General features: G+C 41.6%; 1 protein-coding gene across 1 annotated transcript in view; it reads left to right on the forward strand.

The window, feature by feature from the left end:
• The window catches only part of gpr158a (G protein-coupled receptor 158a), a 48,702-nt gene extending 22,057 nt beyond the window's left edge, over window positions 1-26,645 (forward strand). The window contains exons 3-12 of the mRNA XM_041065988.1: window positions 2,494-2,596; window positions 5,587-5,813; window positions 8,038-8,106; window positions 18,251-18,360; window positions 19,785-20,023; window positions 21,584-21,722; window positions 23,486-23,591; window positions 23,962-24,108; window positions 24,211-24,294; window positions 24,768-26,645. Coding sequence (XP_040921922.1) covers window positions 2,494-2,596; window positions 5,587-5,813; window positions 8,038-8,106; window positions 18,251-18,360; window positions 19,785-20,023; window positions 21,584-21,722; window positions 23,486-23,591; window positions 23,962-24,108; window positions 24,211-24,294; window positions 24,768-26,645 — 3,102 coding nt within the window. The remainder of the gene's footprint in view (window positions 1-2,493; window positions 2,597-5,586; window positions 5,814-8,037; window positions 8,107-18,250; window positions 18,361-19,784; window positions 20,024-21,583; window positions 21,723-23,485; window positions 23,592-23,961; window positions 24,109-24,210; window positions 24,295-24,767) is intronic.
• The last annotated feature ends 817 nt before the right edge of the window (window positions 26,646-27,462 follow it).

Consider the following 27,462-nt stretch of genomic DNA (forward strand, 5'->3'; position numbering starts at 1 on the left):
ACAATATCTATGAAAAAGCCCAAGGTAAAGTATTAAAATGCCTTGTTTTGTCCAACCAACTGTCCAAAACCCACATGTATTTTATTTTCTGTCACATATAATAAAGAAAACCGAACGATCCCTGAGTTTGAAATGCTTGGCACCACTTGTTAATCTGTGGAATAGTGAGACAGCATTGGCAGAAATGTGAATCATATCACTCACATGCTTGTGCACATGCTTTTGTGTTCTTGTGTGTGTGCATTAAAACAGGGACCGACACATCAAAACATAGCTTCATATCACTACAGGTGCTCAAAAAATCCCAAATTTTTCCTGCTTTATATGATAAACAATATTATTTACATATATTTTTTTAATTCATATTTTTTGTGAGAACTTTCTGCAAGAAGAAAATGGGAAAAATCTCTTCTTGCAACAGAAATATGACCTTACTACTACACGTTCCATCACATCCTCAGCCCTTCATCCCCACATGAAGTCCTATGAAGGTCTGGTCCGGCGCTTCATTTTATGGCTCGTTGATATGAGTCTGGCTCCTGGCTGGACCTCTGCCGTTGGGATCACATGTGAATGATGGCAGGTAGCTGCGAGGCAGGCTGCGCCGTCTTGGCTGCTTCCTCGTTCAACATACTCCACGTCCGAGCCCCCGCATCAATCACCGCAGTAGGCAGGAGTGGGAGGCACTGCCAGGCCTATTGCTGGCTCTTCCTGTCACACATGCAAAAAATATGCATACTTGCACACACAGACACACATACACACACGAGCACCTGTCTCTGGCTGTTTCTTCTGGTGTCTCTGTGAGGTGGGCATATTAACAGTGGCAGGCAATAGCTTCAGCATGCTCCACCTGTCCTGAGGAGACAGCTGTTGGGAAATCAAACATGAAATCAGTTACCTGACTCACGTTGCACCACAGTGCTCATTTAAACCTGCAGGTATACACCTCTCAGCAGCCTAAAAAAAAAAACCGAGAGGCTCCAATAGGGAGCCTTCATCTAGTGTGTGGCTTCATCCTCTTTTCCCCAAATACACCCAACAAAATTTCAACACACACAGGATGTGTTGAATTAAAGCTAACTGTTTCCCAGTTGGTGAGTTAGAACTTCATTCATGGGGAGGTTGACATACAGGGGAGGTTGGATTTTTATTTATTTTAAAACAAAGAATAAAGATCAGAATATCAGCACAGAAACAAAATAGATTAAATACGTTCTGCAATTGGGGCTAACGTTGAAACATATTTTAAAGACATACAATGAAAAATCTTGAAATGACCAAATTTTCACTGTAAGTCGTTTTGTCACACTGATGAAGCCAAAATATGTAGTGGGAAGTTTCACACACACAGGTTTACGATATCAAGATCAGAAGGACCCTTTTCAAGGCTGTCACCACTGATACGAGAGGCCGTCTTCAACAGATTAGTGTAGTGCCACTTTAAATGCTTTGGTCTCTTCGGTGGAATTTGTTTGAGAAACTTGTTCACTGAAAAGTAACCTGGTAATTACCTTGTGCTTTTGAGCCCTGACTGGCCTCTCCAAGGCTTTGGCTGAGGGCCCTACACTCTCAGACTGGAAAATACATTCAGACCTCACCAAGGACCTTTCAGAGATAGTCAGAAATAGCTGCCTCTTAAGATGTGCAGAGTCCAGTCCGCTGTGAAGAGCATCACAGTGACTGGTGCTTCATTTAGACACTGCCACTGGCCTTGCCTCCAGATCTCACAGTCAGGTCACAAACACTTCATAGCGTGTCAAGTGTCAGCTGAAGTACCGTTGCTATTCTGGGCCCCTCGTCGTTTCTTGGGACTCATAAGTCATTATCATCTCCGCTTAGAAAAACACGTCCACGTTGTGTGAAAAAAAAGAAAAAAAAAAGACTGTTATGTAGTTTGAGAAAAAGAGAAAGAGCAAGAAAAAAAATTAAAGGTTTGTGTCAATGACCCAAATATGTTCATATGGAAGAGAAGATGGAATCTCATTCCCACAAGAAATTGAATTAATGGTTCTCCTTTAATCATGCAAATAAGTCTGTTCTTAATTTAGACATTAATTATATCTTGTAATTTGGCAAACAGCACACAAAGTCTGCCAAGGATGCCCCCTGACAGCCCTCATGTTTTTCTCAGCAGCCCTCGGTCTGTTTCCTATCAGACGTTCAATCAAACGGAGGAGGCTTCACTAATTTAATACTGAGTGGAGAGAAGGCACAGATAGACAGAGAGGAATCTCACAACTTAAATAATTAGACCTTTGTCCCTCGCACAAGACATTTGATCCCACATTCTGTTCGCTGAATTTCAGCTACAGGCTGTACTTTTGGTTTAGTACTGACATATTTTAATTGCATTTTTCATAGGTTTCTTATCAGTTTGTCTTACAGTATTTGTGAAATTCTTTCATTGATTATGTTGGATTTAAATGGCTAATATATTATCTCCTTTGTGTTGTTGATGTACATGCTTGTTTCTTTGTTTCTTCTTCACAGTGTTTGCCAATCCGTGGTCATGGATTTGTCCTAGACAAGTACACGTGCCACTGCAAGAAAGGATTCTACCACCCCAGCAGAGTGGCTGTAAATGGCTTTACAAGTAAGTCAGTGACAAATAAATGACTTTTGGTGATAACAGATAAAATATATGATTTCATTACTCTGTTGTAATGAGGATGGTTGGCCTCAACATGTAGACTTCACTGATATCATATATGGCATGTCACTGTTAAAGATAACACACTGGCAGAGTTTATCTGTCTTGGCAAATTACAAGATGCCAACCTTGAGCAACCTGCTGTATGTCTCAATACTATTTGGTGAAGGTTCAGCTTGTGACTTTTGACACATATTTTTTTATCTTATCAATCTGATGCTCCCTCAGTCTGCCTGAAAGCCAATAAGGTCCTGCCTTTGACATAGGACACCTCTACAAGACGGGGGCCACAAGATGGAGCATGGAGGACTCTTCATTTTTAATAATGTGCTCAAGTGGTGCAGATTTCTACCTCATTTAAGATCCATCAACTTAAGCTAATTACAAAACTTTATGAGCTCACATTTCAAGTAATTTGGCAGCAAAGGTTAAAAAATGACAAAGAGGTCTGTTTAGTAGGGACAGTTCGTCAAGGTCTTTTCATTGTTGTCCCTTTTATTAGTTTTTGACTCAGCTTCAAAGTTGCACACACAGTATGTTGATTGTCATGACCATCGGCTGTCAGCAAAAGGACCATATCCTCACGTCTTGTGTTACATTATATAACATCCTGATTTTATAACTATGCTAATGAAAGGGACACGTGTTAGTGCCCTGTCTGAAAATTGAAGTAGCCTCAGTACCTGGGGAGGCTAATCAGGCTCGAGATGGGAAATATCTTTTTAATGGTAGTTACTTTTCCCAGTTTATTCTGTCGGCTGTGAGTTAATTAAAAAAGGCTTTTGCAGACACAGAACCCCAGTGGTTTTCACCTGGCCTCCATTGCTCTCTCTGCCGTACTTTCATTTAAATCCACTTTCCTTCCTGTCTCATCCCACTCAAACCTCATGCAGCATGTTCCTCTGTGTCCATCTCAATTTTACCCCTTTTTCACCCATTTTCCCTCACGTCCTCCTTCACTTAATTTTTGCATCGTTTTATTGTGCCCATTTTATACCCTAAAACATTCCCCTTCATGCACAAAGAAGCAAAAGGCTCCACAGTTTCTTTTGTCGGAGAGCTGGATATCCATGCTGTCTGCTTGAGCTGTTTGCTGTGCTGCGAGTGCACACAAACTTGCGTGTTCATGTGTGCAAGTTTGCATGAAAGCTCAGTGTGTGTGTGTGTGTGTGTGTGTGCATACACGTGTGTGTGTCTTCGAGAACACAATAATAGAGAGGAGAGGCAAGGCAAGCCTGTTAGCGAGGCGTAGTGCTGCAGTCTAGCCCACCATGGGGCCAATAACAAGCCTGTTAATCCACAAGGGGACATCCTTGACACTCCTTTGCAGAGAAAGCCAGTGCAACTCACTTTCCTTTGTCTCCCAGTGATCTTCCACTGTGGATCTTGCATAGGAATATGAGAGAGAAGTCACTGCAGTCAAGCTTCCTCTGACTGTCACTTAGATGTTGGTGCAACAAACCAATGAGAATGAGCTAAAGGATATGACTCACAGCTACAGAGATAAGTAGTCCTTTTGAAGGGATCAATGATGTGCAGAGTCATAGCTTTGAAAAATAGGCCAGTTTCTTTTTAAAGGCAAAATCCCTGCAAATCTCTGAGACAATGGCTGTTTGCAATAAAGCCTCTGTAAAAGCTCTATATGAGTAAACCATTCGTTATCTATCCAACCATATGGGCATCTCTCAGGGGATTTCTATGCAAACCAATAACAAGTCCACTGGCTGCTTCTTGTCCCTTGGGTTTGTTTGGTTTTTACCTTAGTTTACCGTGGGAGTTTTCTTTTTTTTTTTTTTTTTTTTTTTTTTTTTGGAGTGCTTCTTTCTTTCTTTTAGCATTTGCCTTCACATTCAGCAACATGTTTTCATGTTTGGCGCAGTCCAGTGTGACCAAACTCTTTCATTTTTGGCATCAGAACAGCTCCTCCAGGGGCAGTTAGTGGTTTAGCGGCTGGTTTATGCATCATCTCAGTGGTAATTCTTGCAAACTTTAACTTTCCCCACCCGTGTCTGCAGAGCTTCAAAAAGAGTAGATTTTAATGGTTTTAGTCAATCTGCTCTGCATATAGACTCCCCATCGTCCCTGTCCTTGTCAGAATAAAATAACTAAGTGCTGACATGCCTCCCTGTGCTTTTTCCGAGGAAGCCGTAGTCATCAGCCTTGTATGATATGCCAGTGACTGAACAAGGTGCAGCACTGTTGACTTTTCATGTTCACACATATAGATCCATCTCTCTTGTGTTGACACAATGTCGATGAATCCTTGTAAGGTCAGGGAGGGATAAGCATATATATACTCAGGAAGCCTCAGTCTGTCATGGAAGAACTTCCTCTCCTTTATCTTTTAATACTGTTCTCAACAGATCCAGAGGAAAATTCATTGACAAAGAAGTTTCTGTTCTCTTTAAAAAACAGAGGAAACATGAACAAATTTCGAATTAACACAGTGTATAAATAAACACTGCAGAACAAAATGTGATACTTTTGAAACTACAGATTTAAAGGTCAAGTTTTGCAGAAAAGTTTTCAATAAGGAAAAGGTCTTAAGATGAGTCACAGCTCAAAGGTGACAATAAGTAGGTTTTACTGCCTTGTTTTTGTCAGAAATACTGCCAAAGCCATATCAGGTGAACTCAAGCACCACTTCAATGACACCATCCATCACATTACTCAATTACATTAATTTAAGTGTAGTCAACACATGGTTTTCAGGTCTTACAACCTTATGGAGATATCCATGTATTTTTTTTTTTATTTCTACTTCAAATTTTCCATGGACTCCTTGCAACTGCAGAAATAAAAGAAATCTGCAGATGAATGAACTTCTTGACCAGCAGCAGCGACAGAAAGGCACTGCACCACGTGCACAGATTTCATGCCTTGAATGTACGGAATTAAACACCTTATTTATTCCATATTCTCGACTTTGACAGGGATGGGGAGAAAGGGAAAAGCTGCAGAGAGCGGCCCCAATGCAGATGAGGGGTCATCCAGCGACTGCCTGCCGTGCCAGCAGGGCTGCGCCTTCTGTAAGGACGACACCCCCTGTGTGGCACGAGAGGACGGAGCTCTTCGCATGGCTGTGCTCTCCTTCCAGTGCCTCTGCTTGCTGATTGTCTTCATTAGCATGGTGCTTATCTACCATTTTCGCAGGAATAAGGTAGGAATTTTTCCACGCTCATAACAAATTCTGTTGGCACGATGACTGATTTTTTAAAATTTTACCTGACAAGACTAATTTCTGATTTCACCATAAAGGGTAAAAGTTTGCAGTGCCAGCGAGAGACCCACACAGATCCAGTCCTCTAATACACCATTGTGTTGCGTGTTTGATGTTTTCCGGGCCATATGGTCATCAAAGCCCTTTGGATGAATAAATCAGTGAATCCATATGTGCGTGGTCACAATAAAGCTTTGAAATAATTTCAAACAGCTCAGATACCTCACATCAACTCAGCATCAGCACCTTGATGACAACTGACAAAAAAAGTGTGAGCACTAAAGTGAATTTATTGTGATTTGTACATCAAGCCACTGACCACTGCATGTTTTACAGGTTAAGTGATAATATGTCACACGACTTTTTTCAAGAAAGCTCAGATGATATATAGTACATCTATCTATATATATATAGTTTTGCACCCGACTGATAATGACACCTAGTTTAATCACTGTAATAATATATTCTCTGCATTACCCTCCTTGAAATGTGATGACATTTCCCCTGCATCATCATCATCATCATGGAAAGCAAAGATTCAGATTTAGCTCATGAATTAGATATTCATAACACTTCAACGAAACATCAAGTCTCTCTACATTCACAGGTGTGATGTTGTGCTAACAATTGACAGATTCTTGGAATATTAAAGTGATAAATTATGAGGTTCTTGCTGTTGCTTTCTTTATTTGGCTCTGTGCATGTATTTCCAGGAAATCAGTCAAATGTTCAGTGGAAAAAACTTTGAAAATGAAAATTGCTTCTGGATGTAAGTGTACAGTTGCTGCTTTGTGACTGTGAATACTGTTTATATATCACATTTATCAGTATGGTTGCAAAAGCTCTGTGTTTTACTACAGAATAGCTGAGCTCAGTTTAAATGAAAGTTGGTGATAGTAGTTTTGTACTTACTGAGTTTACTTTCTACCCAAGTAAACGTTTGATCGAACTTTTGAGCTTTTAGCTGCTTCTGTCAATTAACTGGCTTAATTAAAGGCTTTGTCTTGAGCATCAGACATGTGAGAATTAACCTGAAGATTCTCCACATACCTGACAGTGGGAGCATCTAGCTGCTCTATCACCCACTCACCTGAAGACTTTGCCATCGTATCAGTCTGAGTCGAACAAAGGTTCACTCCCATTAATAAAGCAGATGAACCTTTTAGATGCTCCAGGGCTTTGTTATGATTTAAAGACCATTTATGTAATCCTCATTAATCTTATCAAAACTGAGTTTAAGAGCTTAGTTTCAAAGCCCCTCACAGACTTTCTGATAAATTAAGAACAATTCATTTTCATAAACAAATTCATTCATTTGCTTTGCAGATTTTTATTTTATAATATTTCAAATGAGATTAACATCACTCATTGGGTCTACAGAGCTAAGGCCAGTGGTTTGTGTTTGTCTTTTGTGTGTATTTTTAAATGGGTAGCACAGCTGTCTTCTGCTCTTTGAAAGCCCCCTCAAGCATCTTGTCAATTAGAGGACGATATGTCGTTAAATATCTTACACAAGAGGTGCACAGATAGAGCCTGAAATGGTGAACCCTTCTATAAAAAGTCCTTGAGACAGCAGCTTTCATTGTACTTTGTTGTCTTTCAACCAACAAAGAAGAAAGCTACGTTCTCCTTTTACATCCTCTTGGACATTTTAATATCCTGTTGTTTTAGGCTTGTTTACACCTCCTGCAATATGAAGGACATTTTAAAAGATACATTGCAGGCTACTCTACTACATTTAGCAAAGTAAAACATTATCCTGCCATAACCTTAATGCTGCAAAGTAAGAGCATGAATGACCTTCTATTCTTTAGAAAAGCTTTTTTTGAATGGGACTTTGAAACTGTGAAATGTCTTATGCATAAATGAACATGAAAATTAAAGCTGCTCTAATTAATATTTTTGTATTAATAATAGATCAAATGGTTAAACATAATGTAGAAAGGGGTTGCTCAGAGTGATGAACATACTGGGAATCATCACCCGACTGTGCAGTTCTGTCTTGCTAACACATTAGCCAAAACAATTTTATAGTAAGTCAAATATTGTGTTAACAATCTGTTGTGCTGCCAAGAAGTGTCCAAAATTATTTGATGCTTGTTTAAGTAAAGTCTGGTTAAATGAGAGGGTTAATATTTGTTGTTGTTGTTGTTGTTTTTGTCAGAGTATCAGAGCATCAGGTCTAGTCCTGCTGGAGGCCATCCTGTGTGGAGCTCTGCTTCTCTACTTTCCGGTAAGCTTGAGACACTTGCTGGTTTTGGTGCGTGTGCATTTGTATGTGTGGTTGTGCACGTGTGGACACGCATCCTTTCACGCGGTCATTTCTTGACGTATTTGCTGATGATGTTCGTGCTGTGCTCCTTTCAGCAGAAAACAAAAATCCTCTCCTTGACTGAAGGTTGGCATTAAGCTTGACCTTCAGTTCACACTGTCACTCATTCATCTAAAACGGAATCGGAGCTCAGAACAAAGTTTCATATCTGCAGCAGCGGCACAGAGCAGGATTGTTTGCCTTGTCAGAACCTCAATTCATAAATCATGCCGTTCGGATGTTTTTTTTTTTTGACAGCTGCATGGAGCTGTGATAAGCAGGGTTTTCACAGTCAAGGTGTGCGTGTGATAAAACGGGACTGGCAGAGACAAACATCCCAGGGCTTGTTGGTGACCCCCTGCTAAATGTACACAGAGCTGGCCAACGAACCCAGCAGCCTGTCAACACTACCATCTGTTGACCAGCCGCTCATGCTGCTTCACACAGACTGCACTCATTCAGTCCCTCACAGAAAATAAACTCCATTACATTTGTCTGACCTCAACCTTTGAATATTTGGTATTCTTAACACAAACTCTGTTTACGTTTGTTCTGGGTCAAGTTTGTCCAGTTTTTCCATCAAAGCCTGCCAGTGAAAGTCACTTTAATGAGATGTGTTCGATATTAGAAGTTCAGTTCTTTTGATGGCGATTGATTAAATTAAGACTTTAAAACAGTTTTTTAGAGTTTCAACAAACATTAGATTGATCCTTTGTATAAATTGTCTTGCCAAAATGTCAAACAATCACTGGCTCCAGCTTCTCAAATGTGAGGATTTGATTTGATTTGATTTGATTTTTTTTTTTTTTTTTTTTTTTTTGGCAAGCAATCTGAATATGCTCGCCACAGAATAAAGTCTGTGACGGTGTCCTGCAGGCAGAACACTGGGTTAAAGTGTAAGCAAAGAAAGTATCAAAGTAATGTCCATAGCTGGTGCATTACTTTCTATACAGCAAACAATCATCATCATAAAGGAAAACAACCTTCTTAAGTTTTCGCATTGGTTTGTGATTGTTTCCACTGGCTCCATGTCTTGGTTCTGCTAGTAAGGAATAACATAGCTCCTAGTCTAACAAACTGTGAGCTTTATGTGACACTGAGATTCGTGCTGCATTTAATGCACCAAAAAATGGATGATTATAGAGTGTAACAGAGATTAAACATGTGCAGACCATAACTAGATTTAGCAAAATCTGATTACGTAATTAATTAAGATTACTCATCATTACGTAATCTGCCGCTGTAATCAGTGAAGATCGGTCTGTGTAATTTTGCATCAGTTAAGAAATACTGACATTGTTTGCCTGCTTCTGCAGCATCTAATTATTCCTGCAGATGACCAGACTCTGTCCAACACCCACATACCATTGATTTACTTGAATCCACCATTACGTCTTCCTCTTGGGTGCTTGGGGCACTGGCTAATTGCAATTTAGTTGCAATCATGTGGAGCTATATGCTTAGCAAAGCAATGCAGGGTAAATGTAATTAAAGCCCACTGATTTAGAGCCGGCAAATCAATGCAATTTGCTGCGACAAGGTGCTGGAAAGTAATAATGTTTGAAATCTGCAGAGTGAAAGTAAACTGGGGAGTCAGGTTATTGGTTAGTGAATGAATGTGGATGATATTCCTGTATCTAGCTGGTGTGGTGATGGCTGGCAGCGAATGCTAAAAATAGATTGCTTGTAAAACGGTTGTGCAAAGGGAACTTAAGTTTGTAGGTTACTCCATAAATCCTGCCTTGTTTACAGATTACAGTTTCAGTGTTGAATGTCAGATTATTCTGTGCTGTCATGCAGAAACAGTCAGCGTGTACACGGCAGATCTCGTTTCGATAAAATATCTGAGCCTGAACATGTGAAAACAGCGTCTTTCTGCATGGCTCCGTGCAGCACGCTAGATTGATCTCCACCCTGATGCATTTCTATGTCTCCCCTGCAAATCCCACATGAGCCGCGGCTGCGAGGCTGAGACACATCACTCCCAATCTAAATATAGATTCAGAAATATTCTGCCGCCACCACTGCTTCTATTTTAAATAATTCCACTGTTATTAAGCAGCAGAAGATACATCTCATCCTGCTCCCATGGCATTCTGCTTTGTGGAGTAATGCAATTTTTTTTTTCCCCCTTTTCTCTCCCGAGTGTGTCACATGCAATAACTTCAGCCCCCCTGCTTTGAAATAAAAGAAGAGGAGGGGAGGGTAGGAACAGGGAGTGCAGAAGGAGAGAGGCAAAATTATGACAGTGCCAAAGCCGGCTATTTCCGTCTGGCTGTGGAGATGGGAGAGGGAGAGCGGACACGCATTTGTGATTCACAATGTGATCCCTGGATTAGCTTGCCAGCCCTGCGTTTGTCTCTTTGCAGCTTCTTATTGACGCTGCTGGGGAGGCTTAGATTGGGGTAAAGTGACAGAGTTTGAATTGCTATTGCTCCTTGTTTTTTCCAACGCCACCAGCTCCTTCAGTCAAGTCAGGAATACATTCAGACAGCAGTAATGAATCAGAGGTGTTGCATTGTGGTGCCACCTGGTATCAACTTGTCACAAGGCATTCTGATAAGTGCTTCACACTAACGGGGAAGATGCAAAAAAAGGGGATCAATCAAACATGATTGTACTTGTCAAAACATTACATTTAGAATGGTATTGTCTACGCTGCAGCTCATGTGTCACGCTGAAGCTCACAGAGGAGACAATCCCACTTAGGGAACAATGAAATAACCGTCTTTTCCACATTCATTTTGCCTTTTCCTTTCTTTTTTTTTTCAGTTACTCTCTTTTCACAATCCATTTAGTCATGTTTACCATTTGTCACTTGGTTTCCTGGTAACAATTCTTCACTGCTCCTCACTTTTCCTATGCATACTCTATCTTCCTTTACTTTGAGCATGTATTTAAGAAAACGACTTTTGTTAGGAAACACAAAAAAAGCCAAAGAAATCAGGTTCCTCCAGGAGAAATCTAGTCTTAAATTCTGTCAATCCCTTCCCCTGATCAAGGAAACCGAGCTGGTCGTTTATTTGATGTTTAAGCCGGTGACAATCATGTCACTTAAATGCATGTAAACACACCGTAAGAGACTTATCCTCCCCTCTGTACTTCCCAGCCCATCTGTGTGTGCACCAGTGCAGTCTGCCCCAGAGACAGCACTGGTTGTCGTTCTCTCCCTGCCTGCTCTCCCCTGTGAGACATGTCACGCCTCCTGCTCTGCTGCTTTTGCATTCATAAATGTTAACACATATGTGAAAGTGTTAATCTGAAAGTTTCTATTTGTAATTTTGGAGGCACCTTTTGTGCTGAGCATCATTGCTGCAGTGTATTTGCAGTTCACTGCCCAGCCCCCCCCCCCCCCCTTTTTTGGTTAATCCTTGGGCGTTGTCAGTGTCCCGCTTAAGAAAACCTGTCTAGTTTTCAAACAGTCAGTGGTCTTAGGGGTACTGTTCCCCAGTCCCTCATTCCTTGTCTTTCCACCTGTCCACTTTCTGCATTGTCCTGGTGCCAAGCTGGGCCTAGGTGCCACTTCAGCCCAACTTGGGGCGTAGCTGTGCATGGCATGGAGACAGGGCTTCACAGCACATCAGGGGGCTAATGAGAAACAGTATGGCCAGGGGATAATGTATCCTGACCTGACAGGCCATGAAACACAGTCTGCCAGCCATTTCTCCCCCTTGCCCTGCTCTGCCTTCCATCCAAGCTGTTCTGACACTTTCAATCTGACTTAAGTGGATCTGGAGGTTTTCTGTGTGCATTTCCAGCCCTCCCTTCATACCCTGCTTCCTCTCCTCCCTCTGCAAAGTACTGAAGAGTCTCCCAAAACATATGATCACTGAGCTGAAGTTGAGGATGCACTGCTGCAGCTGGAGTGTTCCCTCTATCTATATGTGCAGAGAGATTGAAAGTATGAGAGATTGGAAAAAGAAAGATAGCATCAACACATGTAGGCAGGTTATTCCGTCTCTGATTCCCCTTTGCGCCCAGGCAAGATGGGAATATCTCTCAGGATCTAACTGGTGATGAGGAGGGAAGGGAATTGTGGGAGGCGAGCGCCAGCCAGCTCTGGTCTTGACTGTGCAGAGGCCGAGCTGGATGTAATTTACACTCGGCCCACCTCAGGGAGCAGCGGGAGGAGAAGAAACCATTACCTCCCTCCAGAAAGCTGCCCTTCCCGTGTGGCAGTGAGTGTCGGCTTTCATATAAAAATGGATCCATTGCTATTACAACAGCCCACCTCTCCTCTGCTCCCACCTCGCACCACTGCTCCCTCCCACTCTCTCATACTAAAGGTGTTTCTTAGATTAAAAAGAAAAACACAAAAAAAAAAAACACACAAAAAAGAAAAACCAGAAGAGACAGGGAATGAGCAGGAGATGATGACCATGGGCGGACTGGATGGCTGTCACTATTTCATGTCAAAACATTAAAAGTAGCATGAGAGCTTTGTTGTGACAGAACGATTCCCGAGGCTGCACCACCCCATTCTGGAGACAGACACACTAAATGGCTGAAAGTCATTTTTCTCCCCTTTAGCTGGTGGCAGTTTCTAAAGAAACTGTGATAACAAAAGGCTGAAATTCAGCACTGTCTGTTCTTTTGACTGGTGCTGGTCAACGTTTTCAGCACTCGGGTCTGAGTTGTTTTTAAATCTAAAAACTGATGTGTTTACACCGACAGATGACTAATATGATATTTTATTTTGCCATTTTAATTTCAGTAAGTGCTCTGTTAGTATGAGCTTGCTCTTCCACCCATCATAGCTGCCAATCCTGATAATAATTCAGCATTCAAACCATAATTTTTAATGTCTACTATGTCTAACAGAGGCACAATTTAGAGGCATTAAAAACGAATGGGTCACACTATCAGTGCCTTAACTTGATCAAGTTCTGATCACATTCATTTATAGATAAAATGAAAATAAACAAGTTAAGTTTCTGAGATGAGGTGCAGGACTAGCCTAATTTTCAGGAAGTGAGAGAATGTGAAATGGAGCGAACAGGAAAAAAGACCACAGTTTGAAATTTGGACTGTCTGCTGAGTGTCCTAAACTCATTTCACGGCACTGAGGGAGAGGTCTGACTCCCTCTGTGATCGATAACCTGTGAGACCCTGACTTTCACGGGAAAGGGGATCAATCCCTAAAGCTTTCAGCCTCTTCATCGACCTCTGCACTCACACATTTTTAATTATTATTGCCCATTCATTATAAGTTAATTACACACTGCTGCTTTTTGGCGCACTTCTCCTAACTGCATTATTCCAATAAAAGGATCCATTCTCTTTCTTTTTTTTAAGTGTTGCTGGTTGAATGTCTCCTGTTTGCCCTGGAGCGAGAGCTAATTATCTGAAGCAGTCTGGCACAAAATGATTTGCGTATGCTCCATGGTGCATCCAGTTGGGTGTCATAGTTTGGTTGTGGGTGTATTATTGTCCTCACATGACGCCTTTGGGGACATTAAAGTGCCAGAGTTTGTGGTTTTATTACTTTGTTCAGAGTGGACACAATCAAAAACTGAGACTTTATCATTTTTTTAATAAAACAGATTCTTCTAAATCTCTTTCCCTCTTTAACTATGTTGTAGCTGCTTTTAAACAAAAATAATAATCAAACTAATCAGAAAACTCAAAAAAAAAAAAAAACAAAAAAAAACACACAACCTCACAGAGGTAGCCAACATCAGAACAGCTCCCTGGAAAGCTGCTGCTCGCACCACAGCTGGCTGACTGTCGTCACCATCAACAGGGACACTCTCTAGTGGGTAACCAACCCACTGAATCTGTGTGTGCGGAGCCAGCTGGTGGGTGCTGAAATGAGAGATGATTAGGAATGAGAGATAACTGCAAATTAAGTGACTGAGTGTTGATTGAATGAGTAAGTGGGTGAGCGTGTGAATCTTTCTCTTGTCATGTTGATCTGTGCTTTTAGACTCTTTTAGACTTAGAATTGATGAATTTTGAAATGTCTTGACTGAACTGATGTGGTGGTTAGAGAGGCTGCACTTCATCTACACCGTCACAACAACAGCCAACATGACCTGTCACTGTCCAAAAACAAAACACTTCCCCTTCACCCACCTTCTTAGTCACTGTCCTACAAGTCACTCCTCATGAGAACATTAGCGAAGTCCCTAATATGTGTCAGAACATCTGCTGTCAGGTTAATATCTCTCCCACAACAGTCCACGTGCATCCCTAAGAAAGTGACAACTCGAGTAAAAGAAAACGTCGGCTAATGAATTATAATGAAGCACTCCTCAAATTGTGCCATTGTGCACTTCCAAACTTCAAAAAGTTTCATCTGCCCGTGGAAGCTAAATATTCCTCTTCTCAGGTGTGTGTCTGTAGGACACTTTGTTCTGTTTTGTTGTTTCCGCACGACAAGACTTTGTTTTGGAGGGCGGATGCTGAGAACCAGGTTGAGTTAAATCAGGTGTCTGGGGAGGGTGGAGACCAAGTCGGCAGATGAACATCATCAGCAGGGGAGACATCCAGCTGGGACACCTGCCTGCCTGAAACCAAAATAAAACCCCAGATATTTCCTAAAAATGGCCTCGATACCAGTCATGAAATCTGTTCTCTTTGGACAGAGAGAGAGAGAGAGACACTTAAAATTGTGACACTTTTTAAAAAGATGTGGAAAAAATAACATTCCTACATGTACTTCCCGCTATTCTGATAATGTTAAAAAGTAGAATAATCATCAAATTACTAGATGTTGGCAACGCTCACTCAGCATTTCCAGAAGCCTTAACTCATGCTGTAACTGAGACGAGACAAACCAGGGGAGGCACGCTGAGGAGTAGTGAGTGTGTTGATAATTGTCTCCTCGATATTGATGTCCATTAGATAGGTATACAGCACCCCTGATCCTTTCTATCCCATCACATGCACTCGTACACACTCTTAGAAGCACATAAACACACACACACACACACACACACTCGAGAATAACACCCGATCCGTTTCCTTTCCCACAGCGCTGAATCCAAGATTCCCAGCACTTAGCATTGATTATTAATGGAAGGTTTCAGAAGAGAAGGGGGGCAGAAACTGATCTCACTCTTCATGCACGCTGGCGTTAAGAGAAACCTGTCGTAGGGTCAGGGCCAGACTTTTGCCAGAAACCCTCCTGATGGAAAGTGCTGTGCCAGAGCGAGTGGCTTGCGTGATGAATTTCTCCTCCGCATCATGAGGTCTGAGGGTCACGGCAATGTTTGGGGACAATGACGATGCTTATTTTTGCACTAAAATATAAGTATTGACATTGCTTTGAGCATGAGTGAGGACACTGGGGGATGGGGATTTACCTTACTGTATCAGATGAACCAGGGAGAGCTGAGAGTCCCGCGGGAACACATTGTTTGTTTTGTGTTACAGTGTGCACATCTCAACATTTTCTGGTCCCATAATTCTCATTTCAGCAATAACAGGGTTTTTGTAATATAGGTTTAAATAATTTTGTTACTCTGGAGCTTTGCTGGGATGGATGGTGAGCATGCAAAGCACAGGACATGTTGGGAGGAGATTTTAAAATCCTGGATCAGGGTTGTCCTCCCTGCTGTCAAAATGACTACCTTATCTGATGTCGGCTTACCAAACACTGTGTAATAACCAGCTTTGCTGTCGCTGTCGGGCTTGTTTGTTGGCAAATGTGAACTGTAAACAACTAAATCTAAAACTTTTCCATTGTGGTTTTGACCAGTGAAAATGAACAAGAGGTGAGATCACACCGTTACAGAAAAACTCAAACTGCTACATGTGTTAAAAACTTTTTATGAGACTCATTCACATCATGTGGAGCTGGGCCTCGAGGGAGCGACGCTGCTGATAACACCTCCTTGTTTCTGTCTCATCACAGACCACACCAGCCTTAAACTGGCACGTGACAGAGATCCTGCTGCTATTTTGTAGTTTGTTTAAAAAGGACTCACGAGCTGTGTTTTCCCCTGGTGCATTTTTACTCATCTTCCTGTGCCCTCTTCTGTCCCTGTGGACCCAAATGTGCGTCAGCAAGTTGCTCAGCGCCTGCCCGGCCTGCTATCTCTTTATCGGCTCCTGTGCCTCCTCTCTCTATTTTGTAAAAAAAACTGAATCCACAGAGGAGCTATCACACGTTGTTATTTAGATATTTCCTTTAACCTCACTGGTCAAGGTGAGTTTTGGTGTGCATGGATCGTCTAAGTTACAGTTTCAGAGGCTGCTCTACCTTACAAATAATAAAATTCAGGATGAAAGATACCCAGCATGCATTTAAGATTAACAACTGAGCACTCATCTATTCATTATTTGCTCTTTACCACATTCCCTTTGCAAAGCTGAGTCAACTGGAGCAAGCTTTGTTTGAGTTTGAAGTTTTCTGTGTATGGTCGGATGTGGATGTGGATGTGGGCCACCCTCCCTCCCATGGGGTCCTCCCTGTCCCTCAACTGACTCAAACCTAGTGAGCAAAAATATCCACATGCCCGCGTCTTCGCGGCTGCCTGAGGGAACGTATTAATGCCTCAGCTAATCCGATTAACATTAACAATCCCACAGGGGAAATCGCTGCACATCTGCAACGGACAGATAATTATGTTGCCTCAGATGTTTGTTTCTTTCTCTTTTTTTGTGTATTTGTTTTGGTGCTTTTTATGTCTTTGGAAGACCATCAGTGTTGTTGTTGTTGTTTTTTTTTTTTTCTTGTCAGCTTGGATGGGCACCATTTCAGAGCATTTCGAGATCTTTGCAGCAAACATGGGTGGATGCCCTCCTCCTTGTCTCAAGGGCAAGCTTTCTGTGATGTTAGCAGCCTCTGAAGGGGTTGTGTTCTGAGTAAAGCCAAGGATGGTTATAAAGTGTCACAGCACTTCTGTCATATCTTACTTTAAATATTATGACCAGTGCAATTCATGATTTTCCTCTTTGATGTATCAGGTATGACTTTCTCGAGAGAATTACTCAACCAGCATTCATATTAGTAATAGTATAGTTATAGCAGCACTTGTTGTAGGATGAGTTCACACTGATACTCGTAGTAATTATAGTAAAAGTAGAAGCAACATGAGTAAAATTAATGCAAATCTCCGTCTATCTCTTCCTTAGAATTTCCTCCATTACATCAGAGACACACACCAGTGTTTCATGTGCTTAATTGCTATATTATGCAATGATTGCACATTAAGAACTTGTTTGCTTGTATGACTTGTGAGCATGTCACAGCAGTGGCTGCAACCTAGTAATATATTGAAAGCAGATTAGCAGAGAAGTGAAGTTAAGAGCAGGTTTCTTTGAACGAATCTCTGAGCTGAACCCATGGGAGTGGGGTTCAGGTGATCCACAGCTCCACTGCATGTTTTCACTTGACTTTATCCAACTTCATGTAGAATAATTGCTGATTTGAATTCTTAAATACTGGAGAACAACAGAGAACTCTTGGTCCAGTCTGATTTTGTTTAGATTATACCCCTGCCATCTTGAATAAGTCAAGTTTGGTATCAAAGTTAAATGTACTTGGAATTTAATACTTAAAGGCAGCTTATCAGACACCATATTAGCTTTAATATTATTAGCAATAATATTAGCTTTAAAATAAAAAGTAAAAAAGCTCTAGAACTGAGACACTGAGTTGGGATAAAAGTCAAACTGCTATTTCCAAAGTCATCACTAAACTCTGATGGTTTACTTTACAGTGGTTTAAAATTCACAGAAAGTGGAAAAAAAGTTGATCTAGTCAGTGTAAAACAACTTTTTAAGAAGGTTTTGAGGGGGAGAGTGAAAAAAAACAGATGAATAATGAAGCAGGTAACTGATGACAGAGTTAATAAGTGATTGGACATACAGTAGATTAAACAGCATGAACCCACTCAATAAAGCAATATTTAAATAAAATTACTCCACTGTTTCTGAGAAACTGTGCCCTGAGAGCACAATCAAGCACCAACTTCCCATGACTTTGTCTTTAATTTCCAAATGATAGAGAGCCCATTATCATCCAGATGGAAAACACTCTCTGCTGGGTGGCTCTAATATTTATTTTTGCTTTCTTTTTTTTACACAACCTTTGTTATTTCTCTCTGTCCGTCTCCAGGTTGGGATTCTTTATTTCCAGCCGAGCATTTTCAGATGCATCTTGCTGCGATGGGTCCGACTGCTGGGTTTCGCTACCGTCTATGGGACACTGAGTCTTAAGTTGTACAGGTAAAACACTCACCGGGCCATCTCTGAACATTTTGGTGCCCCAGGTGAGACCAAGTCCCACACCAAGAGAGAGGACAGTGTGAATGTTTTATAACAGGAAAGTCTTGACAAAATGCATTAACCTCAGCATTAAGAAAATACCAAACAGCAGCAGCATAGAGGTGTATTCACCTGCTGAATATCACTGAAACACATGCAAAACAATCACTTGCTCGCTTCTTTCGCTGCTGCTCTTTTATAACTAAAACTGAAATTAACCCACTGACTACATGATCACACACCTATGCAAACACGGTATTATCCATATTCCAATTATTAGGTGCACTGGACATCAGTGACAGACTTTTAAAAGTAGATCAGGAGCAATTAGAGAAAGAAAAAATATTTCTTCCTCCTCTTTGAAGCCCCTCCAGCGTGTGACTTAGCGCTTAGTGGGCTTATGCCTAAAGCCAGCTCTGTACACACACAGTACAACATGGGGTGCTTTGGCCTCAAATGATCTCCATATATAATGTAGTATTGAATCATGGCTGGCAAGAGACAAACCAAGAGACAAATTTGTGTGAGAGCAGAGGAAGGGAAAGGACTGCCAGAGGATACAGTGGGGGTGAGAGAAGAGGGGGGTTATCCAGCACTGAATAGCTGATAATGAGACAGCGGGTCTGCTGTATTTAAAGTAATGCACTGGAAATTGTTCATCTGTGGGCCTTTTTGTTAGGTGAATCTGTCAAAAAGGCCTAATGAAGATGCTGATTAAGAGGATGTGGCTAATGCGAGCGGGAGCCGAGTAAACCCTTAGAGGTGCAAGTTAACATATTGCACAGATCAATTTTTGATGGGGGGCTCATTAGTGGGGAGCGCAGTGGACACTTCATTAAAGTGCGTGAAGGGCAGAGCCTAAGAATAGCGACGACTGGTCATGTGTTCAAGCAGAATTTAATTTCCGTTACACAGTCTTTTTGTCTGTCTGTGAATTTAAATATATGTCACAGGGAAGATCAAAGATAACGGTTATAAACTATAAACTTGATAGAAATGTTCACTTTGTAGTAATTAACATGTTAAAAGTGGCCAATGACATCATGTTAAATTTTCTGCAGCTGCGTTTTCCTCTTTTAAGACACCAACAAGTCCTCCAACCTAAGATTGTTTGATAAAATAAGTTCTTCTTTAAGGTCAGTGGACCTTAGTCATCATAGTTATAATGATCATCATGTGGTGAAGGTTGTGGAACAGTCATCGATAATAGGATTAATCATAAAAACTCTTACAAGTGATGATCCCCAACAATCCAAGACAAAGAAAGGGTGACATTTCACTCTCATAAATGCTGTCTTGACAGTTTTAAATGCCATAATTTACAATGATGACTGTGTATTTTTAGAACTTTCTGAAAGCGAGCTTCTCTTTCCCCCGCCCGACAGGGTGCTGAAGGTGTTCCTGTCCCGGACAGCCCAGAGGATCCCCTATATGACCAGCTGGCGAGTGTTGCGTCTGCTGGGCATCATCCTGCTCATCGTGTGCTGGTTCCTGGTGGCTTGGACATCTGCCGTCTGTCAGAACCCGGACAGGAAGTCGGCTCTCATCGACGTGGGCTACACACCCGACGGGCTGCAGTTCAGCATGTGCCTACTGGATCGCTGGGACTACATGATGGCTGTCGGTAAGCCCTGTAACCGCCCTCTGTCTCCATAGGGTGTTGTGAGCAGATTAGTATACACTGCACTCTGTTTACCACAGTGAGAAAACATGGGTTATTTGAGGTATTCATGGCATAAAATCAAGACTTAATTTGTTTGGCATGATACATTTGGAGTTCAAAGAGAGTAAGAGAGATGAGGGGAGAGTGAGTGATGAGGAGAAGTTGGATGAGAAAGACAGTTTGCCTCCATCTACATTTGGCAATGCTTTCATGTTTCCTAAAAGAAGACATTAATCCTCTACACCGGTGCTACACTTTTGGATGTTTTCCTGCCTTTTGCGTGGAGGAGAGGGCAACCAGCAGCAGATGAAGACAGATGAGGAATCAAAGATGCTTGGAGGGGGAGCCGCATCTCGCATTGAGGAAATCTGCATGCTGTTTTACGCTTGCTGACTCAGGCTTCATGAGAGGCAACTCCAGTCCTTTTTGACTTCTGGGAAAACAGATGGACCCCCAGCAGGGCCAACATGCTGTGATACTGTACTGCATACTGAGGACAGATTTTCTTTCTTTTCATTAGGAGGTAAAAATAGGTTGGTAATAGGGATGTGTGGGTCAGCTCTGACGTCACCTGCGTACGGGTCATAAATTTAACACACACTTCAAGATGCAATAAATCTTTCGGCTTTAGAAATCCACACCTGCACACGCTCACAGTGTGAGCTCACAGTCAGTGGTCTGTTTGTAATACATTTTACTTTGTTCAAAAACAACAAAGCACTGTTTAAAACCAATAAGATTTATTATTGCACAAGAAAACCGCGGTTTCAGCAATGCAACTGTCTTCATCACCAATGAAATTCATCGGTTGCAACTTATAAATCCTTCATAAAAGTTATTGTATTACATGATGCTATTCGGTATTTTAACATATTTTCAATAAAAATCAACTTCTTTTGATTTATTCCTTCTCATTTCAAAAAACAAACTCATTCCCACTAAATACTTGAAATAGTTGAAAACGTTGAATTGTTCTGAATAAAGGTGGAAATTTTCTTTCTGCATCATCAGATTTTTAATGTCAGGTTTTAAGTTGGATGATCCACATGCCCTCACACAACCCTAAGAAAAAACACCACTGTTGTTCCCACTGTGAGGAACACGTGTGATTCACCGAGACCTGACAGCCCCACAGTTCAAGCACACAACACCATAAATGTGAAAATAATGGCAACAGGTTTTCATGGAAAAAGCAACGTGTTTATTACTGTGAAGCTGGCTACCTAGGAAACGTTGCATGGGGTTGCCATGGTGGTGCACAGGGATTCATTTACTGTCCAGAGAATACAACCACAGCTGTTACAAATGAGTTTGATAGCTTTTGTGTGCAGGGCATTTGTGTGAGAGTTTGCACCAGCTCCATGAGAGCTTTGAACAGTAAAGTGGCTGTTTGGTGAGGGCACGTGCCTTTTTTTTTTTTTTTTTTTTTTTTTTGGGCCTGTGAAGCCTGTGCACAGAATAGAAATGATTTCTTGGCCTGTGTATTGTGTTCACCAGTTCTTTCTCATTCTTGCTTCACAGCTGAATTCCTCTTCCTGATGTGGGCAGTGTACCTGTGTTACGCCGTGAGGACGGTGCCATCAGCGTTCCACGAACCTCGCTACATGGCCATCGCTGTCCACAATGAGCTTGTCCTGTCAGCAATATTCTATGTCATCAGGTAACACCTCCTTCCCCTGCCTACAGTAAACATGTATACATACAATATTTATATATATACACACACCGATAACTGGTGTTGATGTTGTGGCTGATCAGAGTAGGCTCAAGCATAAGGCTCAGCCCCTGTGTTCATCAGGGAGTTGTTTTTTATTGCGGTGAAATCAACCCTCTCCCTCCAGTGCACATGTCAAATAGCTGCACCACGCAGTTTATAAATGAGACGTTTCAGCTGACACCGCCACAGCCATTCCTAGCTGGAGTCCCCCTAAATGAGAGCTCAGCTCCATCACATTATTTACTAATGAACCATGTCAGAATGATTTATGTTTTTTTTTTTTTCAAGACAGCATGAATAGCTAGTATAATTGGCAGCCATATTCCAGTTATAAAATAACATCCATTACCAATAAATTGTGTATCATCGATGTATTTCCAGTTTTTAACCGCTTTGATGGTATTTGAACATCTGGCTCTTTGTGATTACTTTGCCATCTCCTTTAATGGGCCTCTTCAGCCTTGTTGTGAGAGCTTGTGAGGCCAGATGAGACCCCTAATAAACTGGACAGTTGCCTGGTGTGGCGAGTTGATTCTGACTGGCTGCCACCAGAGACTACAGGGTAAACTGGGGCTTGTTAGAGGCATCCATTTGTGTTACTCACAGAAACTGCCGTTTGATCCCACAGTGACCAGTTAAAGCTCAGACTTCCTTTTTTGCCTTGATGGTCTTCGGATTTTAGTCAGGTCCAGGTGTGAACGGGATGCTGAGAGAAAATGTAGGGAGTGTGCAAAAGCTGGGAGTCTTTGCATGAGTGATGGCGAGTGTTTCAGTGAGACGCTGCAGGCTGAGAGGAGACAGCATGCCAAGGTTATTAAATCCTCATCTGCACAGAAACTCTGCGCAAAAAATGAAGGAGGGAAGACTTCAAAGCTTTGGGACATTTCATATGCTGGACCTTTGCCTTCATTCATGCCTCTAAGCTATTACCACAGTAACTGTTCGTTAATTAGCCATTTGCCAACTTCAACAATGTAATGAGCCTGCTAGATGACATTTGCTTGGATAGAGGCTCTCCAGTGGTTGAATTAGCATCTGACAGGACATGCCTTCATATCCTTAGTGCGCATGAGGTCTCACTGTGCTGAAAGCCTGTTAGTTGATTTTAAAATAAAAGGCTAGAGCTACTCCTCGCACCACTATTGTTTCTGCCAGTAATTATCTCATTTTCCACCAACTGCTGCGCCACAGCCAGCCCACTGTATTACTGTCTGATGTATAAATAGGCTGAATCTTGTGACCAGATCAAGGTGACTCCCCTTTATTGTGAATCCAACAGAAAGAATGAGGAAAATATTGTGTCCTTGCTGGCGAAAGGATCACTCAAGTGTAGCATTATATGAGGCAGTGGACTTGACGCCTAGACAGACAGTGTATAAACCTACTTTGGCTGAAAACACATTAAGTCTGCCGGTGTCTGTCTGCCCTGGCTCCATCTGTATCTCAGAGGTTTACTGCAGACAGAGTAATGTGTACGAATATCACAACATAATTTAGTCAGACTTCACTGCAGTTACTGTGTGTGCATTTGCAATTTGACAATCAGCTGTCATAAGGGTTTTCAGGATGTGTTGATTAACAAAACTCTTGTACTGAAAACATCTGGCTGTCCCTGCTCTTTATATCTATACAATGCGGATTCAGTTTCTTCTTTTCTCTTTCCTCTCTATCTGCTCTTTATTTTTGTTCACTTTGCATCCTGGCAGGTTCACTCTTGCTCCTGAACTCCATCCAGACTGGATGCTTCTACTGTTCTTCACCCACACCCACTTAACTGTAACAGTTACACTGGGTCTACTACTCATTCCTAAGGTAGTGAGCATAATTGTTAGTATTTTGTGTTGTGCTATGTCAGTGTTATCTATGTATTTTCTTTGTTTTGTCTTGTTTTTAACACTAAGTACTATATAAACATTTGATAAATAAATATAACACACTATAATGTAGTAATGAACTGATATATGGACATTTCTAAGTGTTCATTCATGTACAATATTTATGTGTGATTTAAATCTTATGTGAACATTTGTCATTCATTAATATTGTGCATTATGAACTTTTTAAAAAGGTTTATATAGTGCTTATATGTATAACATGAACAAATTCACTTTTTACTCTTGTTTAAGTGGCATTTGTTAATATACTATATTTAACTATTACTTTTTTTATGCCATTCCACCAGTTCCTGTTTGCTGGGACCCACATGAGAGATGATATAGCCTCTGAGGCCTATGAGGATGAGCTGGACATGGGTCGATCTGGCTCCTACCTAAACAGCAGCATAACCTCTGCATGGAGTGAACACAGTCTGGACCCTGAGGACATTCGGGTAAGACGTGTTTCCGTTTACCTTTCCATCCTCATTGCATAACCTGGTGATAAGTTTTGAATCCTCCAAAAAATACTGAGCCATGGCAGTTCTTTATTGCAGACACCAGACGAAATGGGCCATCTCAGTTCTATTAATGGCTGTGGCGTAAGGTCTTGTGACAGTCTTTGGGAAAAACGTACCAACGTGAGCAGAGATTTCTGTTTGTCTGTTAGAGCTGAAGAAGTCTCTCTACCAAAAGATTTGGGCACCTCAAGCCTGTTTACTAGAGGGAGTGGTATTATGATAACATCCTGCCGCTTGAGAGTATTCATTATATTGGATGGGCATAGAAGACAGAAATACAATAAATTCAAGACCTGAGCTTAGAGGCTGTTTCAGACCTAACATTAAAACTCACTCCTTATTTGATGCTGTCCAGGACTGTCCTGTCTTTGCTTTTTTTTTCAGCACGCATGTGATATTCCGTAGTGCATCATTTAAGAACTGTTTGTAGTCACGTGTCATGGATTTGTACTGCATGTTCTCTGTGCAGTAGAATGTCTGCTTTTTTGTAACAGTGTTTTAATTAGAAATCCTTTATTTAAAGCCTGTAAAAATACAGATAGAGACTGATCAATTTGTTTTTTCTTTCCCTTCATTCTGTCATGAATGTGCAGGAGGAGCTGAAGAAACTCTACTCGCAGTTGGAGATTTACAAGAGGAAGAAGATGCTGGCAAACAACCCGCATCTCCAGAAGAAGCGAAGCTCCAAAAAGGGGCTGGGTCGCTCACTAATGAGGCGCATCACTGAAATTCCAGAATCTGTGCACCGGCAATGTAGCCGCGAAGACAAAGAGGCCGGGGACCATGGGAGCAATCGTAACAGCATTTGCATGTTGAAAAAGAACCCCTTCGATCCGCCTCACCCAGGAAAACCAGCAAAGGAGGAGACGCTAAAGAACAAGGTTTTCTCCCTGAAGAAGTCCCACAGTAGTTATGACCATGTCCGTGACCAGAGTGAAGACTCCAACAGCTCAGCAACAGACAAGATGGAGGTGACCACAGCTGAAGGCTCCCTCTTGGACACACTTATGGGCAAGAAGCTGGTCAAGAAAAAATCTAGTGAGAATATAAATGTCCCCAGTGAATCTACGGAATCAGTTCCTTTGGTCTGCAAGTCAGCCAGTGCCCATAACCTCACTGCAGACAAGAAACCAATTCATCCCAGAGCCTCCATGCTGCAGAAGTCGCTTAGCGTCATTGCCAGTGCCAAAGAGAAGACTTTGGGCTTGACAGGAAAGACCCAGACTGCAGAGGACAGCAATAAGAAAAGTCAGCTAAAGAGCAAAGACACAAGGGCCAGTTCAGAGCCAGATAATGAATGCCAGCCTAAGATGATTATTAGCCAGTCAGTTGAGTACAAACAGAGTGCAGCAAAAGGTAGGATCATGAAACAGTCAGTGAGTGGCAGCCAGCCCACAATCTATTCTGATCCAGTCAAGGGAAAGGACCTCTATGATCTCTCAGAAGTGTGCCCCTGGGAAGTGGAAGATCTCCCCACTCCATCTGAAAACAAAGTCCAAAAACATGTATCTATAGCACCAAAGGAAACCACAACGGTTCATGGAGGAAGCACCAAGGGAAGCAAATCTCAGCAGCAGAAGCAAAGAGCTTCCGATCAATCGCCATCAAGTGGCAGGAATTCAAAGGAGATTCAGAGGACAAGTGCTGTTCGAGCAGAGGTATGTCCGTGGGAGGACGGAGGTGACAGTAATACCAGTGAAGTGGAAGGATCAAAGCAACAAATATCCAGTCAGGCTAGCCAACTTGCTAAAGCCCAGCTGCCTCATGCAGTAGAAAGCTCCAAAACACATCGGGCAGATGTTTGTCCATGGGACTTTGAAGAACCTCAAAAGACAACAGAGTTAGCTCGCTCACCAGATATGACAAAGCAGAGAAAAAGCACCTCCCCCGTGGATGGGAGAGGGAGAAGTGCCCTTCCGGAACAATCCAAAATAGGAGGCTCACTCCAGCCACCAACTTCAAAAGCTGATGTATGTCCCTGGGACTACGACAGTACTGCAGTATCTCCAAATTCTGAGAGGACACCTAGTCCCTCTCGAGTTTCCAAAACGAAAGAATCCCCTTCAAAAATGAAGGGTGCCCCTTCCACAAGAACAGTTGAGACAGAGAAATCAAAAGATACAGATGATGAGAAAAGTAGAACAAAAGCTAAGGACAAGAGTAAATCATCAGAGAAACACATGAGCCAACAAAAAATGGCTGAGGTATGCCCCTGGGATGTGGAGAGTCATCAGGAGGTGCCGTTGGTAGAAAAAAGGAAAAGTGCAAATGTCGGAGCAGTCAAGGCAAAACAGGCTGAAGTCTGTCCATGGGATTTTGAGGATACATCAGATAAAAAAGGTGCAGACAAAAGTGCTTCTGTAGTGAAACAGAGCAATCCATATCCTAAAGGCGGAGTTGTAAGTGCTGCTAAAAAGGCAGATGTTTGTCCCTGGGACTTTGAGGATAGCACATCAAGCAAGAAGGCATGACACTAAATCTTAATGGACCACAGAAATTATAGTTGTTGATGTATACTTTTTTTCACTTTGAAATCGTTAAATATTACCTTTTACTATTAGTGCGGTAACTTGGAAGAAAAGTTGATTGAATTCCACAGGTTGCCTTCCTTTCTGAGGTTTTGTTCCTGTTTTACCTATTTTGAAAATAAGTAAAATGTACAAAAAACAAAAAGTCATGACGAGCATTCCAGATTATTGCAGGAAAATCCTGAATATAAATTGTAGACTAATTATGCAACTTTTGATTCAGTCTTTTCACTTCAAGAGCAGTGTGGAAAATCTGCATTTATCATGTTCTGTAAGTTCTCAAGTCAACAGTCACATGGTTCTTTTTGTGCATTAACATCATCACTTCTTGGACTAGGATATGACATGACCATAGAGGTGTGGAGAAAAAAAAATGTTGTTTTGTGTAAGAAAAATAAGTATGAGTTAAAGGTTAAAGTACTAAACTAAACTATAGAAGTGAAAGCCAAAGAATAAGGGAACATTTTGCAAAGAGGGAAGTTGGTCTTGAGGCAGTAAAGTTAATTTACTGGTTTGTGTCCAAACCTTGGCATAGATGGTAGGACTCAGTGAGGAAATCAATCTATAGCACTTTAGCCAACCCCATTAATTAAGGACTGAGGACGGACTCTGTTCTTCTTGTACATTTTGTCTTCTTATTTTCAACCTTATGGCATGATATCACACAAACCGACCAAAATGAAACATGTTTTTATTTATGTATTTATTTTTGTTTAGATCTATTTAATTGTAGTTCTCAGCAGATCAAAATGCTTCCAAG

This window comes from Toxotes jaculatrix, chromosome 20 (assembly GCF_017976425.1).
Source record: "Toxotes jaculatrix isolate fToxJac2 chromosome 20, fToxJac2.pri, whole genome shotgun sequence".
Classification (NCBI taxonomy): domain Eukaryota; kingdom Metazoa; phylum Chordata; class Actinopteri; family Toxotidae; genus Toxotes; species Toxotes jaculatrix.